Source organism: Platalea leucorodia, assembly GCF_965183815.1.
Source record: "Platalea leucorodia genome assembly, chromosome: 7".
Classification (NCBI taxonomy): Eukaryota; Metazoa; Chordata; class Aves; order Pelecaniformes; family Threskiornithidae; genus Platalea; species Platalea leucorodia.
In genome coordinates, this window is record NC_138829.1 from 41,152,269 (window position 1) to 41,174,441 (window position 22,173).

A 22,173-nucleotide genomic window follows, 5' to 3' on the forward strand; every position below is an offset into this window, starting at 1 on the left:
GAACAAGTCACATGGAACCATTAGAGTAATGTCTGACTTAAAGTATGTCAAGGCTCCTATCACACAGAATACTTCCTGGGACTCGGTACCTGTCAATAACTATATAATTACAGCATGGCACAAGAAGGAAAAACATTCCGAAACCTCAGTGGAGATAAAAAGGAAAATGGAATAAAATTTATGTCAGTTCTATTGTATCTATCTCAATGTTATCTCTCTCTAGGGCTCTAAAACCCTGTGGTCTCAGTGTTTAATGCTTTCTTCACTTTTTTTTTTTTTTTTTTTTTTTTTTTTTTTTTTTAAGGTGCTGATATTGTACAGTGGCTTATGAAGAACCTCAGCATTGAGGATCCAGGTAAGATGACCACAGCTGGGGAGGAACTCCATCTGTACTGTGTGTGCCATTAGACAGTACTATTTTGCTGCAGTCTAAAATACCAGTAGAACAACAAGGCTGATTTAAGCATTGGAGGGAAGGAGGAGGGAAAGAGATAAGAATCAACATCTTAATTAAGTCTAATGCCTTACACTGCAACACACAGAAAGCACTTTGTAAGAGTCTTAGCCTGTCTGTGAAATTGTCGCTACCTAAAAAAGCCTGATTGATTTCAAGGTTGTTCCCAGACTTATAAAGGAAGTTGGTGGATGCGTGTGGTTAAGCAGGCAAAGGCAGTGACAGGTTTTCATGATGTGGACAAAGGTAGCTGTGACTGACAGGACATACCGGCCAGGGATGACACAGACACCATTATGGGATCAGATGATGGCCGCTAATTTATCACAGCAGACAGATGAATGGATAATCAGCTGTAAACAGTGATCAGTGTATGGGCCCAGTCCAAATAGTTCACTATTCATAGAAACCAAAATCGTTTTGGCACAGTTAAGAACTATTGGGAAAAGAGGAAGAAAAGACCTGCAGGTCCAGAAGTTTCTTTTCCTTTTCTGGAAAGGCAAAAATCCAGCATATCACCTCCCAGTTTGTTTCTGCTGCCTACTGTCACCATGTAAAAGCAGAGATAGAGGCAGTGTTGTCTCACCTAGGGCATCACTATACACACATCCCTTCTCATGAGTCCAGTCAAGTCCCAAATCTGAATTTCAGCTGCAGACAGTAGCATTATTATCTGCCTGGGGGCGCATGAGCAGCTGATGTGTATTTTGCAACTCTGAGAAAGCTGATGCAGCTTTTGACAGCTGACATTGGTTGAAAATCTGTGCAGATGTACCTCTGCGGTGGTGAAGGTTGCCCTGGCAGTTGTGGGATATGCGCTCCCCTTTACCTCAGCACCATTTCCTCTGACAAATGGTAATGCTACAGTGTCAGGATTTGTCTTTATGAATAAACATGCTGCTAATAACCTGGGGTTGCAGGTGTTTGTCAGATTTGATAGAGGCAAGTGGGGTTCACTGATGGAACAGGCTGCTTCTCAGCTGTCACCTGTGGTGGATAATGTGCTTTGAATTGAATTTCAGACTCTAGAGCTGAACTGGTGTGTGACATTTTGTAAACATAAAACCTGCAGGTTAAACATTTGAGCAGTGTTTCATCTGTATTGTAAAGCTGATTTCTGCTCTCCTGCTTTGCACGGTTTGGCTGGAATGCGTAAGAGTGCAGCGTGGGTACAGAGAGGCATGTGTGCACCAGGTCTTCACGTGAGTCATCGCCAGGGCTGCTGCTGAAAGCAGAGTGTGCAGTGCACGTTTTCCTGACACATCCTTGCTGTTTTCTCTCTTCCACAGGGGAAGCAATACACTTGGGAAGTCTTATTGCTGCACAGGGTTATGTCTTTCCAATCTCAGACCATGTCCTTACCCTGAAAGATGATGGGACATTCTATCGTTTTCAGGTTGGTGAGCCCTCTGCCTTCCTTGTAGCCTCTTCTACTGTCCCTGCAATAATACTGCTGAAATCACCCGCTCTTTATCCCTAAGCACCCATTAGGTCTATGAAGCCAGGAATTGAGGCTATCTTGGTAGAGGCCTTGGGAGATTATGAAGTCCCTTCAGAAAGATCGGGTTTAGAATCCCAAATCACTCTTTTCTGCTTTCTGACCCACAGTTTTTACATAAATGAACTGATATGTCCTGTGATTATTTCTGATATGTGATTTCAACACTGTTGTACTTAGAGTTGAACTAAACCAGGAGAAAGAAAATGACTTACAGGTTCTAACCCTGGCACACAATTGAGTAGCCACCCTCCTGTGCAAAATCTGATCTGAATTCTCTCAGTGCCAGGAGGCACACAAGGCGCGAACATCGTTCTTCCACTTCGATCGGTCTGCGGCTGCGTGCTCTGGAGTCCCAGGGGCCACAGCGCAGTCTTCTGTTGTTTTTTTCCTCAAGACATGACCGATCCAGTTCCATCTCCTCCTCCTCACTTCATTACTGATTTTCTCCATCTCCACCATTTCGGTTTTTTTTTTTTTGAAAGCTGAAGTTGATGCTCGTTGTTTCTGCAACTTTTTTTTTTTTTTTTCTTTTTTTTTTTTTCCTCCCGGGAGGAGGTAGTTGGCCTCCTGCCCAACCCCCATGACTTGGACGGCCAGTGTTTTTTCTGTCAGGGTGGCCTTCCCTTAGGATGCGTTGGTTCACGGCACCTTCTTCAATTTTATCCGGTGCACCCTCCAGAGAGGGATCCCCTATCCACCACCCAGGGGACGCGCCTTCTAGCCGTGCAGCCCCAGCCGAAGGCCTGTGCAAAATGGACCAGGGCAAACTTTGGAGTTGGACATTCAAGCTCTGGCACAGCAGAAAATTCAAATTTTTATCCTCTGTTCGTTACAGATTGCTGTGGGAGGGGGCAAGCTTCAGGCTTTTGCTCTTTTACAGGGGATGTTTAACCTTGGAAGTCACCTAAGCTGGGACATCTCTATCCCTCAGTGTCCCTGTGCCTCCCGATATGTTGAATTTTTAAAGCATCCTGCGTTTGAGTTCGATGCCCTTTCCAAAAACTGCTGATGTCAGCCTCCTAGATAACTGAGTGCTTGTGCTGCGACAACCCCTTTTGGACAGATCGTATAACTTTAAAAGAAGCAATAAGTTCAAACCTGGAGTCCTACTGCCTAATCCTGCTGGCTGAATTTGTGGTTTTCTGTTACATGATCCCAGCCAGGTCCCTAATCTTTCCTGTGACCTCTCTTCTGTTCAACCTTCTGTTCCTCCTTTACATTTGTTTTCTCTTATTTAGTTTTTATGTGAAAAGCCTGTTCTCCTCTTTGCATTTGATGTTGCTGCTGCTCATGCTCACTGTCCTACTGCTAATGTGGCATTGTGTTATCACACAAGACCAATGGCAGAGTGAACAAAGAAGCCCAGGAGATCACAGACCTCCCCTTATCTCACCCCACCTTCTGGTTACCTGGCATCATTCAGACGAAGATTTTTCATAACAGTTCCCTTGCTTTGCTGAAAGTCCTGCTCCTCCCGTCATGCAAGACTTGACAGAAGCAGGGGTAATACTGATTGCCCATTTACTTGTATTTTTCTTTTTTTAAAAGAATGACACCATAAGAATTTGTCCTGTGCAGCTTTCAGGAGCTACATTTCAAAAGCAGAGTATAATTTAATTTTTTTTCCTTATTTTAAGCCTGTGTAAACCACATCATCAAGTTGTCTTGACTGCTTATTGGCTTTTCTTTTCTTTCCCTTATCTTTCCCTACAACTTTTGCTTATTCTTTGCTTGTTGTCATTTCCTGCAACAGTTCTCCTCAGCTGTTTTCTGCAAAAATAACCTGATAGAATTGTTTTTTCTTTTCCATTACTCTCTTTTTGCCACTTTCTACCTCAGCATCAGTCCCTCCTTTAACAGTAGCTCATCGTCTTGTGAAGTTCATAAGATATGTGTCAGTGAGGAGCATTGAACCCTGTATTGTTTGATCCCTGCATGTTTTCTCACTGTACTTTGGTGCAGGAATAGTCTTTGTGTGTGTAATGTCCTATGCTTATTTGTGGCATTACATCAGTAATGCGAAACAGTGTTCTGTAGTTCGTGTGATCACAGGGACTTTATTTTTCAGCCATGTTAAAGAATGTTATTCATGTTTCATTCATTCAGTTTTCATGTTAAAACTGAAATACAGCTACATGCAGTAATATCTTGTAATTAATGTAGCAACTGCTATATGCAGACCTGGACAGAAAACAAAAGCAGTAAGCTTAGCAGGACTTCTGCTTTCAAAATTACTCTAATCAGCTGAGTTTTGACCTCTGCCATCTGTTATATTTAAAAAGTAAATTGTTTTGTAGGCTGACAACCACACTGGTAGCTGCCCCAAAAAAGCAAGCGGTGTGTAGCATATATAAAAGGCCATGAGGTTTTTCGTGCTCCTTTAAAAAAAAAAAAAAAAAAGAGACACAAAAAAAGATTCAGGGTGCCTGTGAATTCCTGGGGAAAGAGGAGGTTCTGGGGACAGAGGGGAAGAGGTCCACATTCAGATGAGATGGCAACAGTGTCTAAAATGTCATCAGGATACTGGACATCATCCTCAGGAGATGCTTGTATTACAGCATCTCTATTTGCCTGCAGTGAGGAATCTTAAAGGTGATATCTTCCTGGAGAAGCTTCTTCACTTTTACTGAGATCTGTGGCAGTGTTTCACCTGAGGCCATAGACTTTGTGATTCTTCTTTTTGTACTTCTAATGTTTTTCTGCATCTGAATTGTTTTTCCTCTCTTAAATTACAAAAATGCATATGTTGTTTCTTAGGCGCCGTACTTTTGGCCTTCAAACTGCTGGGAACCAGAAAACACAGATTACGGTGAGAGTATAATTATTTCTTTGTCGGAAGTTAGCACAGAAAGTTTGTGATGGAAAAAATTGTCTTTAAAATAATTACTGTTGGCCATCTAAACCCTTCATCAGCAGAGTTTCTTGTCAGACTGCAGCATCAGAGGCAGATTTGTGCCCGTCTCAAATACATGAAGTGAAATCCCAGGGCGTCTCAAGCCCACAGAGCTGTAGCCATCGAGTTCAGTGGGGCCAGGGTTTTACCTACCGTTACCTTCATTCTTCCATAGCTTTGTTCATTTCGGCAGGATTTATGACAAGCAGAATACTGCTCCTTGGGAATCTTAAATAATACCAGTATTGCTTTTGCGGGTGAACATACTGTGATCTGTAGTTGAATCTGATATGTTGATCAATGAAAAGTTACCTCATCTGGGCACTCATGTGGCTGATCAATAAACCAGTATATAACTGATGGAAACCCATAGTTAAAGTTCTCTGATATATGACATCAGACTTATTTTTCCCATTTTTTTAAGATTACCAGCTGGTAGCTGGTAAAAAAGGGAAGACTGAGCATGGTTTATGAGCTAATAAACTGCAACATGGTGCATTAAACATGTGAGTGCCTGCAGACAGTGATAATACATAAAGAAAATATGTCAGTGTTGTTATCTTTAGCTGTCTGCATGCAATGTTGCTGTCTCTTCCAGAACTGCCCTTCTTTCACAGTTAAAGGATAAAATCAATTGTTGCATCCTGGTGTGGCATTGGAAGAGGAAGTGAATCCATGTGTGTGCTCATAAAACAGGACCTTCTGGAAGTGCTTCTTCTGAAATATCTCACAATCTAAGATGAGTTTAGAACTCCTCCCTGAATAATCAAGTGGTTTTTTTTTTTTTCTTTCCTGGGCAATAATTACTTATCATTATGGATTCTGGAAATCATTTGCTGGGGTGGAGAAGTAGCCTGCAATGTTGTCTGTCGTGATAGTTCGTTTGCAGCTCTCATCTGCAGGGGAGCTAGCACAGACTTACGTGTTTATCCCAGTGAGGGAACTGCTTAGGAGAAAACATGATGCCGTTCACTGTATGCAAAATAATTTCCAGATTTTACAGTCACCATATATAACTGTCTGAACTGTGCCAAATATGTATTCTGTAAATATCAGAATAACAATCCGAAGAGGGAAGTTCTGCTTTTTCCTGTAGTATCTGATAAATAACTGGTTTCGCAGTCAGATTATTGTGCTGCAAGGGCATTGAGTGGAACAGTACACCTCAAAATAAAGCCTTGTATGAGCTGACCCACAGCTGGACAAGCTGCAACTGCATTAGCTCTGAGCCCTGTAGTGACAGATTTTCATCTGTCCCAGAAATCTCTAACATATGCTTATAATCAGTCTTTGCATATCGGAGGTCTGTACAGATGGAGTCTTCCCAGGAATTAATCCCAAACTAGCAGTAGACCCAAATAAAACTGAAATCCCAGCAGCTCTTCATACTTTTTTCTATTTGCATGGATCCACTCACAGGACAGGAACTAACTTGCTAATGGCAGGTCGCTGCCTAGCGTGAAGAAGTACTGTGAGATGACTGACTCTTACTTTATTTGGTGTAAATGGCTTACAGATGAAACTGCTCTTCAGATTTATAAATATAAATATACGTGAACTGATCAGCTCTGGTTACCGTGCATAATATTGGCTCATTATATGAAGGTTACAATTATAGGAATAGCATAGAATAGAATTACATGAGTAGCATTGTTTTTTACATGTATTTTTAAATAGAAGATTAGGTTTCCAATGGAAAACATCTATGAAAGTGTCAGAAGGTTGTATTTATCAGGAAACCAAAAGGTTTTCAAAGAAAAGCTGAAATTTTCTCAAAAAGATTTTTGCAGTTTTATGCAGATGATGCTTTGCCTTCTGCCCCACTCCAGTTTGGTACGCTGTTGGACAATAAGTACCTCGTCCTGCAGCATGAGAGAGGGCAAAACATAAGGAAGCTATAAAATTCACATCTAGATCCACCCCAAAATGAGAGCACTGGACCTCTCTTATGTAGTTCAGACCTGACTGTATACCCAAGGTGTGTTGGGGACCTCGTGTTTAAGCCTGTAATGGAAATGGGGTGAGCTAGCAGTCCAGCTGAGGCTTTCCCAGAAGACAGCCTGGGACTGGTTTGGTGTTGTGCACTGGGCTCATTGTGACCCTCAGAATTCCAAACCACATCAGTTTCTGCAGTGTCTGCCTATGGTGAAATGTGAGAAGGCTTTTCTTAACCATTTGAAATGTGTAGAATAAGTGGATGAAGCATATGAAAAAATGCTCAGATCATAACTTTAAGATCTGGCCCATATTTCTCTTTTCATTTCAATATCCTGATTTTTTTTTTTTTTTTTTAAACAAAGGGGGAAAAGAAGTGCAGGGCTGCTCACTTTGGCAGGCATATTCCCAAAGCGCTGAGGGGAACAGGTTGCTAATGCTAAATCTTTTACCAGCCCCAGAAGCAATTGTGCCTTTCTCAAACATCTTGTTAGGTCCTGGCATCTACTCTCAGCACTTTTAAATGAGATGTCCCAGATGTTTAAGGCCTCTGAGATTACTAGTGTGTAATGTCAGCTGGGTATTCAGCCCTCTCACTCTTTGCCTCATGTTGCAGTCTGATGAGAACGAACAGCACACGGACCACTTTTTTCTTTTTTAGGATCCAGTACTAATAATCTGTTTGTAATTATTTTCCATTCTGTTTCTCCCTTTAGCCATCTATCTTTGCAAACGGACCATGCAGAACAAAGCTAGGCTGGAGCTGGCGGATTATGAAGCCGTAGGTACACTGCTGCTAGAGTTTAAAGCTGGGGGTGCGGGGAGAGCTTTGCAGGCCAATTGAATGCTGCCGTTTTGTGCTTTGGGGTCAGCCTTTACTGTGTCTTTTTTTCAGTTGTCAGAATTGTGTGGAGATTGATCTGGGGACCACATCAGGAATGTGGCTAGGGAATGTCCCTGGCTTTGCAACATCTCAAATTAAAGCATCTGCTGTATAGCCAACCTTCCAAGATTGGGGAAATTACACAGAAGTTTACATTGGTTTCCTCTTTCCAGTTAACAGTTCCTGGTTTATATAGCAGATATTAACACATCAAAATAATGGCTTTCAGGTGCATTATTGGGCAATTAAATTGCTGATGACCCATCTAGTTATGGACCTTAAAAGGAAAGTTTTCAGATATTAATGTGGACTGTTTTCAATATGGCATATAAAAACTATCACTCAAGCTTATTCAGGGTGTATTTTCTGCTATGAAATGATTATTCAAAAAAATATCCCCAACCTTGGCTTCAGACTGTGCAGGGTTTGGGTGGAGAGATGTGGGAAGATGGAGGCAGGAGGGGCAAGGCTGTGTGAGTTTCTTTGAACGCCAGAAGTGTAACGCTCTGACCAGCTGAACTTTTCTTTCTATCATATCGACTTTTTTTTGGTTTACTAGCTCAAGAGTGTAACAGCTGAATTTCAAATGTGGAATTTTTCGTTGGAGGGTTTGTTTACAAAGCTGGTTCTAGTGGACTTCTGTGTTCATGTTTATTACAATGAACACATTTATATTGCATGTATTTTAGGGTTTTTTCCCCAAGAATTTTTCTAAGAACTTTTTCCTTCTTCCTTACCTTCTACATTTTGGGACTTCTGTGCACATGGATATATATACATGCCATTTGGTACTTTCAGTGAAGAGCATGCAAAAATTGCCACTAATCTAGTCCACCCTGGAAACGCATCCAGAGTTCCAATCTTGAAGTACAGGCATAAAGGAAGGAATATAATAATCTACATGCACTTACACATCCTTTTGCTGAGTTTTCTCTTCTGCATATTGTTGATTTTATTATTAAAACCATTAAAATCGCTCACAGCCAACCAATTAACTGTAAGTACTCTAAAGATCTATCATAAAGCAACAAAAGGCTGTTCAGCAACGCACACACTCCCACACACATGCAGCGAAGCTATGGCTAAGGACTTTTGCACATCGTTGTCTACTGAGAGTAGCAATGCTCCAGTGATGGCAAATAATTAGATCTTGGCAGTCTCTCATTTTTCTTGTGAATATTGCATTGCACAATTAGAGATTGCTTCTGCATTCAAACTTTGCTCTCTTAATTAGAGACAATCAGATAAGAATGGCACCGACTCTTCCTAGTCACTATGGGAGCTGAAGCAGATCCAGCAATGGAGATGTAAGCTGAACATAAGTGAGAGAAACAGGCTTACAGGAGTGGGAAGGAGCCCTGTGTACTTAGTACACATTTTTGGAGATGTAGTATGAGAATGCTTCTCTGTAGGCATCAGTGCTGACCTGGAGTTTCCAAAGAGAATCTCTACAAAGCATCTCAGGGGACATCTCATGTTTAGGTTCTGCTTGCAGCATTCATAGACAATCCCCGACCCCCCATTTATACTGGTAGAGCAGGGGTCTTGATGATATGATTAAGCTTGCATAATTGCATTCAGTTTTGTTTACAATTGGCCAAACATAGGCACGATTCAAATATTGCTTCAATTGGTGATGTTTCATTGGCTTCTGCATGTTTACTCCAGCAGGCACATGTGAACACAATTTAAAATAAAATAAAAAAAAAGAAACCCACAAAAAATTGTTTCTGCAGATAATTACAAGTAGTTCTTCCTTGTAGCCACAGTTAAGGAAATTATCACAGTTCAGCACAGCTGTAAATCATTTCTTAACTGTTTTCTTCTGTGTATATGGACTGAAACTCTTACATGGACTCAGTGGTAACAGGGCCAAGCTTTATGCCTTGTGTTAGACATGAATTTAAAGTAAATAATAGGAAGATTTCTTCTAGCATTGAAATGCATGCACTTAAGCACATTCTTGAAATAAAGGGAATAGGTATAAAAAGAACAGCAGTAGAACTAATAGTGTTCATTTTGATGAAAATTTGCAACAGTTGAACCAGCTGTAATAGAGAAGAGTTTCAGGTTAATGGTCTCATAGGCCTCCTTGTCAGGGTGGGTGTGGATATGTGACTTCAGGGTGCCGTTTGAGCCTGAAATTCTGGCCATGTCCTGAGTTTGACCTTGAGCTGTGATGAAGTCACATCCACCTCCAAATGTTCAGATCATGACACTCTCTGTAATGGGTCTGGACCAGAGCTCCCACTTCAGATGTAGAGCAAGGCCGCATCTGGACCCGGTCTTTGCAGTTAGCGATGTTCGTTGCTCAGACAAACAAGCTGTTTCCTTTTATGAATCATCCTGGTAATCCCCAGCCTTCAGTGCTGTGCAGCTGTGTAATGCTCTCAGTGGTGACCAGGACTGAGCAAAGCAAGGGATGCTCAGGCTTTGCACCTTAGCAAAAGCCCAAACAGAACTGAGCAGTGGGGGGGAGGGGGAAGGGAAAGTGGGGATGAGAGGGAAATGTGCAGGTGGCAACCATCTGCTATCAGAAATGAAAGTCATCAGCTTCAAAAAGCTGCTCAGTGTTATCTTTTGGGAACAAGTCCATCATTATTTTCACAGCAGAGCTCAGGCTGTCTTCATCACACTCCGTTACTTCTCCCTGACAGGGCCCTCTTGGCTGCAGCTATAGTTCACCTGAAACCAACACTGACTTCCATGTCTTGAGTCTTCAGCTTAAAAAAAAGGGGGGGGGGGGGGGGGGGAATAAAATAAACACCCGCCATGCTAACTGTGCTCTTCAGCAGTTGTTATCATTACAAGGATTAATTGTTCTTACTATTTTTATCTTTTGTCAGGAAAACTTAGCAAGACTTCAGAGAGCATTTGCAAGAAAGTGGGAATTCATCTTCATGCAAGCTGAGGCCCAAGTGAAGTGAGTAATCCTGGAGCACTAAACTGCACCAGTATTTAGAGCTGTGAAGGGAAGGGGATTCTGTACAGATAAAACTTCTCTGTCAAAGTCTTTACTGCAACTGAGCTCAGAAGGTGTTGGTGAATTTTAATCATTGGCAGACTAGAAACAATAGAGAGCCAATTCTGAAGGCTTGTGCCAGAATCTGAAAGATGGGTTTAATTATCTGCAGGTGGAAATGTTGGTCAGGAGCTCCTGAGCCTGGTTCATCTTGGGACCTTGGGCGACTCACTTGCCCATTCTGCTTCTACTTTTGTGTAGTATTTTTGTCATGTGTAAATGGAAAGAACAGAACTTTGTCATCCGTTTGTGTTACTCTATGCTTGTAAAGTATTTCTGAGTTTAAAAATACTGCCACTTCAAAGTGATTATAAGGGTGGTATTTACAGCAGACTGGATTTGTTTTTCTCATTTATACCAATCCCCAGTTGACGCCATTGTACCTCTACTCTCTGCAGTCTGACTTGTGCTACTAAATTAGTGTGGAGAACTGAGTATCCCTTACATGCAACTTACTCAGATTTAGTATTTGGGTTTTTCCTATCGTCTGCTCATAATTGAAATCTACCTTTTTCTTCTCATCTTCCCTTGTGAAAACAGTTTGAAGCCTCTCAATGTTTTGAGCATGTTTTCATTATTGCTGCAAAATCGGTATGGTCCAGGGTTTGTAGACTAGTGTTTACAAACCAGTGCCTAAAACCCTCCCTGTCTGTACCTGTAGTTGTCACCTATAAAATGGCTGGTGGAGATGGTACATGAGAACACTAGTACTGACACTGTACCCCTGGAAGGAATTTGCACTTTCAGCATTAGATGCTAAAAAGTTAAGGAACATCATTTCTTGAGGGTGTGGCTGAGATATATGTCTCTATCTTTGATTAACTCTTTGGAATTTTGATTAATTCTTTGCTTAATAACATTGTAATTATGCACTATTTAAGTACATGGTAATTATCCTTTAATTTACAAGGTAATTAAAGGATTTTTTCCAACCAGAATACCAGTGTTCTGTTTGGAAGAGAAAATTAGAAGTTAAGATAGCAATTGTACTTTCAGTTACTTAAAAGTTTATTGCCAAGATTAAAAAAAAAAAAAAAAAATCTAAGTCAAAACAAAATTCTGCATTCTGTCCACAGCATACAATTATTACCCAAGAAAGAAATGTAAATATCAGATTCTTGACGTGATCATTGTTGCTTATTCATCTTTTTTCCATTCAGTTTTCTTTGATGCGTATATATTGGCTGGCCACCATCAACTTTTTTTGCTGGCTAGTTTCAGCTTCTTGGTTCCTGGTTCATGTGATAGTTCAGTCTTCAGGTTTCCAACAGGGCAGGGCTGGAATTCACAGTATAATTCACAGCCCTGAATTAACTGAAAAGGAAAACAAACTAAAAATACCTGAAAACATCTGCCTTCTATGTCTTCGCTTGCACACAGGATTTCCATTGTTGTACCTACATTGCTCAAAAACTGCAGCCACAGAGTATCTAATTATGTTGTGTCTTCATAGTTTAAAAAGTGAAATACTGAGTTATCAGTAAGTTTGGGGATAAGAACCAAGAACCTCGGTTCAGCACAAAGCACCTGTGAAGACAATTCATGGAGCCTCTGAAGAGTCCCGCCAGTTCGTGTGTGGTATGAGGCTGGCTGAAGACTTCACCTTCCCCTTTGGCTGGGCACAAAGGGCTCGGTCAGAAAAAGAAGTTTTGGGCTAGGTGTCTGTGTTTGCTCCCCAGCACAGTACCGCAACTGCTCTCTGTCAGCTGCTCTGTCTTTGTGCAAGGACAGAGCTGGTGCAGAGCTGGTTTCTCGTCTCAGCCTTGCAGAGAGGATATTCAGAGAGAGATACCAGACTGTGGAGGATATCTGCTGAGGATCACTGCCTCTCCAAAAGAAAAACTGGAGTGGGGAGAACCTGGTGGTCAGGAATCCCAGCTGGTGTGTTTTTTTTCCTCACTGCTTTGATTTTCCTGGGTGGCAGCAGTGCAGAAACCCAGCACAGGGATGCTGTCGGCTTTTCAATCCTGCTCTGGAGGCAAAGGCAGTTCCTCCTTCCCTGTGCCTCACCCAGTCTCTTCGCAGGTAGATGTTGCAAGCCAGTGGTGACTTTGCTGTGCTCACGTGTAGAGCTGAACACAGGAGTGAGGCACCAGAAGCAAATTGCTTAATGCTGCTGAGAGATAGGGGAACAGTTGCTTTGAACAACCTCCAGTCGCCTTTGATGTATGTGCTTTGAGTGAGTCGATTCACTGGCTGCATCAGGGCTGAAATTACTGAATTACAGTTGTGCTGGCCCAGTCGCGTGTCCCTTGGGTGAGCGCTGGCCTGCACCGGGCCATGCAGCAAGCTCTGCTCAGGTTGCCCGTGCTGTCGCTCCTCGCTCTGCCAACACCGGGGAGGGGGGGCAGAGCTGGTCTGCTGAAATCCCTAAGGAGGGTGGACCCAAGTGCTGCCCACACTGTTGCTGCTGGGAATGCCTGGAATAGCTGCCCCTTCGCAATCGGTGGTCATGCCAGCGGTGCCGCTGGGGCACCGGGGTGCAACAGGGCCTCCCGATGTAGACCTCCATCCAGCACCAGTCGAGAGCTTCGCCTGGAGTAAAGAGGTCCCGGTGGGTCTCCTGACAAAGCCAAAGCCTAACATGAACTTCGCTAGCCTGCCAAATCAGGGTCTGGGAACAGAGTATCAGAAAAGGTTGTTTTCCTCTCCAGATGAAAAAACAGAGTTAAAGTAAATTTTCCATCTTAATCTCTTTTGACACATATTGGAGTAAACATCAGTGCTATTTTGTTCAAGGCACATGGCCTTGAAAGCGGGAATGTGACATTGCTGTACAAAAAGGTGGATTTCTGAATGTTTTTTTGTCATGGGGTTAAAAAACCCAGCTAGGAACTGTAACAAAGAAGAAAGCATTACTTGTACATTGACTTACATGTTTATGCTTTTGTTTTCAGAATCGACAGAAAAAAGGATAAAACAGAAAGAAAAATTTTGGACAGCCAGGAAAGAGCATTCTGGGATGTGCACAGGCCTGTGGTAAAGCTCTTTTGAATGATGAGACTTTCCAGGTTTTGACACGGAAGTTCTAATACTAGTAAACACTGTGCCATGTATTGCATAAAGACATTGCCTTTAATGTCACCATGTGGATTTTCCTTACAGTTCAAAACACACCAAGTGTCTACAAGATTATTTTAGACATTCTAGGCTTGTGCATGCATGGTACTATTGACTTGGAAATATATGATAAATTGAAGTTTTGAAGATGATTTATTGTGCATATGAAAGAAAAGCAGCTTACCCAGTTTGGCTCAGACTTCCTAGAAAAAGCTCCCCTCTTAGCTGAGACATTTCCTTTTGGTGCCAAAGTTATGAGTAAATGGATTGGATGCTGAGATGCCAACTTTGTGTATATGCAGTCTCTTTTTTAACAAGGATAATTTATGGGACACAAACTTCAGGAAAGAATTTTGGACAAGATCTAATTGTGTATTTTAGAAAGGTAAGGTAGCATGTGGATTGTAAACTGAGGAGTAATATGATTACCATCTCTTTTCAGCCGGGCTGTGTGAACACCACAGAAATGGACATTAGAAAGTGTCGTCGTATGAAAAACCCACAGAAGGTGAAAAAGGTCAGTTTGAGTTTCTGGTTTTGGTTGTGGGGTTTTTTGTTGTTTTTGTTTTTAATGCAAATCATGCTTGACACCTACAGTATATCAAACTTACCCGATAGGAACCAATAAAAGTGTTTTGCAAGTACCAGTTCAGTTTTGTTCTAATGAGTGAATTTACTATTCCTGTTTTACCAGCAGAGCAGTGAAGACAGGGTGATAAGTAGAGCTGAGAAGGGCATTAAGCAGCTCTGTGTCCCAGATATCTGCTGGCTCTGCACTCCCATAAAATTAAAAGCAATTGGCAAAAGTACCTAGGTCCCATTTTCAGAAATTATTTGGGCATGCATTTTTCAGAGCTGTTTACCCGCCTTAATCATTTCAAAGTCTGTATCATTAGCAACTCAGGTGTCTTTGACTTCCAGCAAGTTTTAGCTCTTCTGTGTATATAGAATCATTTAGGTTTGATAAAACCCTTAAGATCATCGTGTCCAACTGTAAACCAGCACTGCCAAGTCCACCACTAAACCATGTCCCTGCGCGCCATATCTACCTGTTTTTTGAATACCTCCAGGGATGGGGACTCCACCACTTCCCTGGTGAGGCTGTTCCAATGCTTGATAACCCTTTCAGTGAAGAAATTTTTCCTAATATCCAATCTAAACCTCCCCTGGCGCAACTTGAGGCCATTTCCTCTCGTCCTATCACTTGTTACCTATTTTGGAGGTGACACCAGACTCCTGAACTTTCAGTGGTAGTTAAATTGCAGCAGAGCTATTCACATGTCTCTTACAAACGTTAAATAAAAAGCAAAAGCACACAATGAAAGGGTAACTGATATTACTTTCAGTGCAGGTCTCTGTCCTGAAATGAATGGCTACAAGTCAATCTGCAGGTTTTTGTTTAGAGAGGTTCACGTGAACTTGACCCACTGACACTTGGTTAAGCTCTTTCTTCAATGTGTAGTTTTACAACAAGAAATTAAACCAAGTGAAAGAAAATGGCATAGGATTAGGTTCTAGTCTTTTCTTTCTTTGCTCAGTTCACCACAATGACCACTCCCAGTGTTCATCCTGCAAGCGTTGACACATACAGCCTTCAGAGCTCCTAAAAATTATCAGCTGCATTTTAACGTTTAAAATAAACTCTTTTCTTAGCATGCCTGCAGACCTTCCAAGTGCAGGCGTCTGCAAGCATGGTCTGATCTGTAAATTTTGCTCCAGGCTGAACGATTATTGACCTGTGTGGATATAAACAGTAGGAAATTGCTGGCTTATTACCTTACTGCTTTGCATACTGCACTTTTCCTCATTGCATAACAGAGAAAAATGCCATAATCTCTTCTGCTTGTTTATTGGTTCCTCACAGTCAGTATACGGGGTTACAGAGGAGTCTCAGCCCCAAAGTCCTGTACACGTGCCCTCCCAACCTGTACGCAAAACTACAAAAGAGGATTTCCGGAAACAAGTAAGTAGATGGCTATATGGCAACTCTTCTGAGAACTGTTATATGCCAAAAAAAAAAAAAAAGCATATAAAGTTATTGAGATATCAGCAAAACCAATTGTATGCTTCACCTGTCCTTGATCCTTGCGTATGTTATGTAAAGTAGTAAGTATTTAAAGAGAGAGAGATTTTTTTTTTTTCTCATTGAGCAGTGCAGTTGTATGGTGATATATATTATGGGTAATACTGATCTTTGAATCTGCTGTTATTCTGTCTGTGGACCAGTAGACAGATTAATTGCCAGTTCACTGAGGATGTCTGAAAAGTGGGCAGTGAGAAAGACCAAGGAAGAAGCTAGCATACTGGGGTACAGGTTGGGGCTGGGTGGTGAGGAAAGGCATCGTTCAGTGCGTGACTGTTAGACTGTACAGTCAGAGCTTTTAGGGAACTAGGAAAAAGTTATTTGCACAGTCACTCCAAGGAATGGCCAGTCAACTCACATGTCCTTGCCCCAGCACAGGGAGCTCTCCCTTGAAATTACTTTCCTGCAACAAGCAGTACTCACTGAAGCACAGGCAGGAATCACTAGGTCAGCATTTTAGTAAAGGCAGCTTTAAACATGTTTCTTAGGCAGCCGGTTTTAGGGTGGTCTTCTGAACTAAACCTGAACACTAAATTTCTTGAGCTTTTTCCATTGTAGGCAACACAGGCTACAGAGTACTGGGAAGAACTAGTTCATAGCAGAGTGCAAATGTGCTGTAAAACCATTATTAGTCTTGTGATGCCAGTCAGTTAGAGAAATGGAAGAGTGTGGTGTAAAATGGGGGTCATCTTGCACCCTGAGTAGTCTAGGAACCTTGGCCCCAAATATGTGCCTTTCCTACTTTTAATTATGTCTTCTGAAGCTTCCCCTGGGGCTTTGCCATAGGAAATGGAGACTCCTGTTGGAAGCAGTTAATAAGCTGCTTCTGATACCTAGGGAAGGGTCCCATTTCCTTCTGAGTTACTTCCAAGCTGTTTGGAAAGAGAAATCAATAGTGTGTTGGGATATGATCAATGCATGCTGTAGAGCTCATGGATTTTTAATGTCCTTGTCATCTCTCTCCTCAGATAACTTTTCTGAACGTGCAGATAGAGAGACATTGTTTAAAGATGTCCAAAGTAGCAGAAAGGTGAGTGTTCCCATTTGCGTGATTTCCCATTCTTTCCTCATCTCTAGTTTGGCATTTCCAGAAACAGAGAGTGGGCAGGAACGCACAAAGGCTGGTCCCCTTTCTGTGCATCAGTCCTTCCCACTCCTTGACCGGGTGTGCTGCCTGTCTGCTGACCACTGGCACTTCTGCACTTGCTCTTCTGCCACTGACGAAAAGCAGGTGAAAAATGAGGGTGCTGTCATACTGTAAAAGCAAACAAAATATTATTCACAAAAGAAAGAACCCTTGCAGTACTTTTGTTTCCCACCCCTTCACAACCCTAGAGTTTATTTACAGAAAAGTCATTCCTGTTTCAATTTGAAAATACCCTTTTATCTTTTGTGGGTGAACTCTCAGTGCTCATCTCTTGCCACTCTGGCATAGCTCTGAGGAAGGAGCTGCGTTTGCATCTTGTTGCACGTGGTGTTCATGTCCATGTTCATACTGGGGTTGTAAGGCCAGTTTCTGCTCCCACTTATGTATTTGAAACCCTATGGGAAGTACTGGGGTTGTATCTGGACTACTCAAGGCAGTGTTTTAAGAGGTGGGTTTCTCGTAGAGGCAAATCAAGGCACAACTTGACTTGCAGAATATTTAGTTCTGGTAGGAAAGTATGAACAGGTCAAGAACAAGCTCAAATTTAATTGAGAATGACAGCTCCTTTACTTAGATACTTGTAACTTTGGATGGGAATCACTGAGACAAATGTAGGGATCAGCACGCTCTTCAGTAATATCACTTTTAGAGCAAAACTGTATTGAACATGAGGGACATGATAAGGGCTGGTGCCTTGTAGAGAAATAATAGAAGAATTTTTATTTAAGCAAATTAAAAAGAGATTTATATACCCTATAAAATGTGCTTTGCAGTGCCCGCACCTGTAATTAGCCTGTGTGTACTAAACTAGGCAAATTAAATGGCAAGAGCCCCAAAGTAAGTTCCTATTGGCTCATAAAGTTTAACAATTAAAATGAAAATTTATCCAATTAAATAGAAAATATTCAGATGCTCCCTGAAATCCTGCATATGCTATATTGTACAACTGAAATTAGCACATTCATATTTATGGTTTGGGCTTTCTGATTCTTTTTTATCATGAAGATACATTTGTGCTTTACCAAAAAATGTCATTTTGTACTGAATTTACTTACAATGACCTTAATATACTGAAACAGTAATAATTTCCAGGCTGGTAATTTACAAGCAAGCAGGTCTGTTTTACTTGAATTTTTTCTAGGTAGGTATTTATTCAGTAAGATTAACTAAATAAAACTCATTCACTTGTGAACATTGAATCACGTCCACAGAACACACCTGTTGTTCAAATTCATAAGGAGCTACTGACATTATAAATGTAACATTGTCAATGCCAAAAAAACCTATTAGTTTTCAGTAAAACCGGACAGAAAATTTTCCTGGTTTGAAAGGGCTTTGGGCATTTTTTCTTTATTGGTCCCAAATTGGAGAAGAAAACGCTGCTATCAAAACCTGTGCAAAGTGATAGCCAGGAGAAAAGTAAATAAAATGAGAACAATCAAAAAGTTATTTTCCCCTGTTTTGAAAGTTTCATTTTGAAAGTTTAAAGAATGAAAATCATGGTTGTGATATTTGTATCTTGTGAAGAAGTGTTTGGTTATACGATGACTTTGGGTGGCAGCGTTGCTGGAGGGTCCCAGGGCTTGGTGCGGAGCGCGGTGGGAAGGGCAGCCTGGAGGTGGAGCGTCACAGGGCAGGCAGGAGGGGAGCGGAGGGGCTGAGGAGCCCAGTGCCTTGGCAGGGGTGGGGGCAGGTGAGGAGGAATGAATGTGGATGACCTGAGTTGAACGATTACCTGAAATAAAAACCTGTGCGGCCTGAAAGCCCGATGTAAAACACCAAATACAAATGCCAGCAACAAATCTGCTGTGTAAGGAGGTGCTGTTTATTAGCAAGTCACTTTTCAGGCTGGGCCACGCTTTCGGGACTAGTTTCAGTGACAGTGTGGCAGTTCGGGGTGCAGGAGACGACTTCTTGGCAGGCTTCTTTCGACAGCCAAGCCTGACAGCGGCACCACCTGCCATTTTTTTCAGTACAGCGCACAGGCACTTCCAGGCAGGACAAGGGAAGTAACAAGGAGCAAATAAGGCAGGGAGCGGTGGGGGAAACAAGCTGCTGTCTAATCTGTTATAGGAATATGATATAAATTATTTTAATAGTGATAGACCAATCATATATATGTTCCGGTAATGTACGCTATTCTATGGGATAGCCCTTGTCCAGCAGAAGAGGAATGAAAAGCTATCAAAAGGTTATCCCCAGCTCCCATGAAATAAATGCTCACTACTAAAGATTTTCTCCCCCCTCCTCCTTGTTCCCCTTCCAGGAGCAGATCTGCACCAACTGTGGGAGCAGGCATCCCTCAGCTGCTCCAGGCACCTTGGAAACAGTTTTCTTTTCCTTTCGTCCACATCATTTTTCCCCACTTGGGACCTGCACACTGTCAGGTTTAGGATTTGGGAATGAGATTTGAGAACTGTTGAGCAAAACTATCAATATATTGTACCTACTGTTTTCCCTGACTGCATCGTGCAGTGTTAGTACAATCCCACTACATGTGGCATCACAGACATGGCGGGGGAAAACCAGAGCATCTTCCTACCAGAAGCAATCTCACCTCCCTGGATGAAAAGCTGTGCTATCCTCTCAGCTCCTCAAAGTTACTGTGACAGCTCAGTGGGGCCCCGTGATTGCAAGACAGTTGGGTTCTCCAGGCAAGCTCTGCACCTTTCCGTGAACCATACCCACCACCTCTTCTACCAGAATTATAGTGCATCACCTGAAAGGCCAAAAGTCCAGGTTTTCATTTTGACAGAAACGCTTTCCCTTAGGAGTCCCCCGCCTGTAGCCTCCTTTAGACAATGAGGCAATGATTCCTCTGCTGTCATTATACTGAATCAGCAAAATGTGCTTAGCAATTCCCCCTTGTTTCATTTAATTTAGTTTTTTCCCCTTTTATTTTTGCTAGTACTTGTACTAGCACCTCTGATGCCTTCTTATTATTTTATTAGGAGCAATTCAAGTTTCACAGCAGATACCTCCTGATTGATCCTTTTTGTTGTTTTTCTTTTTTTTTTAACCAGCCCTCTCTCTCATTGATGTCTCAGGGATTGCTGCTGCTCTCTGAAATTGGGCGCTGCTCCCTCCTCCAACCCTTGACCCACAGCAGTCATGAAATGTAATTAATGAAATGAGATGAGACAGCCCTGAGTGCCCTGAGGGGCAATGGGAACCTGCTGTGGTTACAAAAGTGTATGATTTTAATGCCTCGTGATAAGAGCTAGGACAAACAAAAAGAAATAATTACTGTAGAGCAGGTCAGGGAAACTTTCTGCCTTTTGTGACCCTTTGTTTCACACGGGGTCTTTTCATTCTCCTGCCTTTTTGAGATGTGGAAGACCAGAGGTAAAGTTTAGCATGGCCAATCACAGTGCAAGTAGATTAGTTGTTCAGTATGATGAGACTCAATTAACTTAGTTAATTACTTGGCAGACCTAGGCAAAAAAATTTAAAAGTGCCTTAGAGTATTTCTAATATAGACTAGGACAAATTTCTTTTGATTTATTTCATATATGCTGTCTTTCTTTTGTAAAAATGCGCCCCTAGCCCCAACCCCAGTGGAATTCCTGAATCACTTATGCAAGCAGACACAGTCTTTTTCCCAGGAAATGCTTTGAATCTCATCCTAGTGAGGATTAGAGTCTATATGTCTTATCTTACTCATTATGAGGCAAGCCGGTATAAAGGCCAGGTGTTTTTCCAACATGCATATAGTTTACTACATTCTAAGTTAATTATTATAAACTACTGTCGAAGTATTTTACAAAAGTGCCGTTAGACTAAATGGTACACCAATGTAACAAAAAAATTATTTAGAGCCTGAAGCTTTGATGCTCAGGACTGTGATCCTCTAGAGACTTAAGCATATTCTTAGCTACAGCACATGACCCTATTTAGATGAGTTACTCATAATGCATAAAGTTAAGTGGGTGCAAAAGTCTGCAAAAAACAAAAATGCAAGAGGCAATAGCAACGTGCAACAAATGAACAGGAGGATACGTACTTCGTAGTCATCCCATGGCTCTCTGGGGGAAGTCCTACCATACCAATCCAGTTGTTGCCTCATCGGGCTTTTTGTGGGCATCTCGGCAGAGACAAGCTTGAGGAAAATACTGCAGTGAGCTGGTGCGTGTTTGCAGAGAAATCCTTGCAGTCACCATCCCTGGGAAAAGGGACTCCTGTGGTTGCTGAGAAACCAACTAATCCCTACAAAAATAAAAAGCAGCACACAAAAAGAAGAAAAAAAGAAAAGCTGTACCTCTCTGACATGTGAATGAGCATTCAGGCCCTGATTTTTTTTTCTTTCTTCTTTTTTTTTTTCTTTTCTATATCTGTCAGTTTAATAGCCTACACAGAGCAGTATGTGGAATATGACCCCTTTATAACTCCTGCTGAGCCTTCCAATCCCTGGATAAGTGATGATGCAGCGCTGTGGGACATTGAAATGAGGTAAGAATTGGTAGTTTTACGTAATGTTAGGGTTGTCTTGCCATTTTGTTTGTATGCTCTTCCCACTGCTCTGTTTGGGTAGGAAGTCGGATGTCTAACTTTACAAGATACAAGTACGTAGCTAAAGTTTAAACAGGAGCTTATGCTTTATCACTTCTTCTGTGAATTATTCAGCCCTTCCATTTCCATGTGACTTGATGTGTGGTACTCTCTAAGTCAGGTAATAGATGTTCTCATGCTTGTCAAGGACATGTACAGATTCAGGTCTAAGAGTCCACAGATACAGGATACTACCAAGAGATACTTGTTCCAGCAAATCTCCTTTGACCCTTCAGAGCCTGCTCTCTGGTCCTCCCCCAGCTGCAGTGCTCCAGCCCTGCTCCTGTCCTGGGATCCCACGGAAGATGCCGCTGGCAGAATAGGATGAGGTACAGGGCAGTGGCCGTTCCCTTTGTGCGGAGGTGGATTTGGCACAGGAGCCAGAGGAGTGTAGCTCACACGTAATGTGGTCTTGGTCAGAATTATAGTAGATTGACAAAGTGAGTTTGGCCTCACCTGTTACTGAACAAGCTGGCTTGTCTCTATTTTGATGTCTAATAGATGAAAAGGATGAGGAATGACTGTAGGACCTCAGAGAGTTTCTCCAGAAAAACAAGCACAGCACTGCAATTTAGATTATCTGTTGCCCACGTGATGCTGGTGCAAGGGAAGTCCTGCCAGTGCCTACATCTCTTGCCATCACAGCC

The 22,173-nt window shown here is 42.0% G+C and overlaps 1 protein-coding gene across 5 annotated transcripts in view; it reads left to right on the forward strand.

Moving 5' to 3' along the window:
- RGS6 (regulator of G protein signaling 6) overlaps positions 1-22,173 on the forward strand; it is a gene marked incomplete at its 3' end in the record, with an annotated part of 267,826 nt that overhangs the window by 195,393 nt on the left and 50,260 nt on the right. For 3 of the 5 annotated variants that reach the window (XM_082316773.1, XM_082316774.1, XM_082316775.1), the window contains exons 3-11: positions 305-355; positions 1,744-1,850; positions 4,713-4,764; positions 7,500-7,564; positions 10,513-10,589; positions 13,586-13,667; positions 14,191-14,265; positions 15,613-15,711; positions 16,800-16,861. In XM_082316773.1, the coding sequence (XP_082172899.1) occupies positions 305-355; positions 1,744-1,850; positions 4,713-4,764; positions 7,500-7,564; positions 10,513-10,589; positions 13,586-13,667; positions 14,191-14,265; positions 15,613-15,711; positions 16,800-16,861 (670 nt within the window). Of the gene's footprint in view, positions 1-304; positions 356-1,743; positions 1,851-4,712; positions 4,765-7,499; positions 7,565-10,512; positions 10,590-13,585; positions 13,668-14,190; positions 14,266-15,612; positions 15,712-16,799; positions 16,862-21,316; positions 21,428-22,173 lie in introns of all 5 variants that reach the window. The other 2 variants (XM_082316771.1, XM_082316772.1) reach the window with 1 other exon arrangement.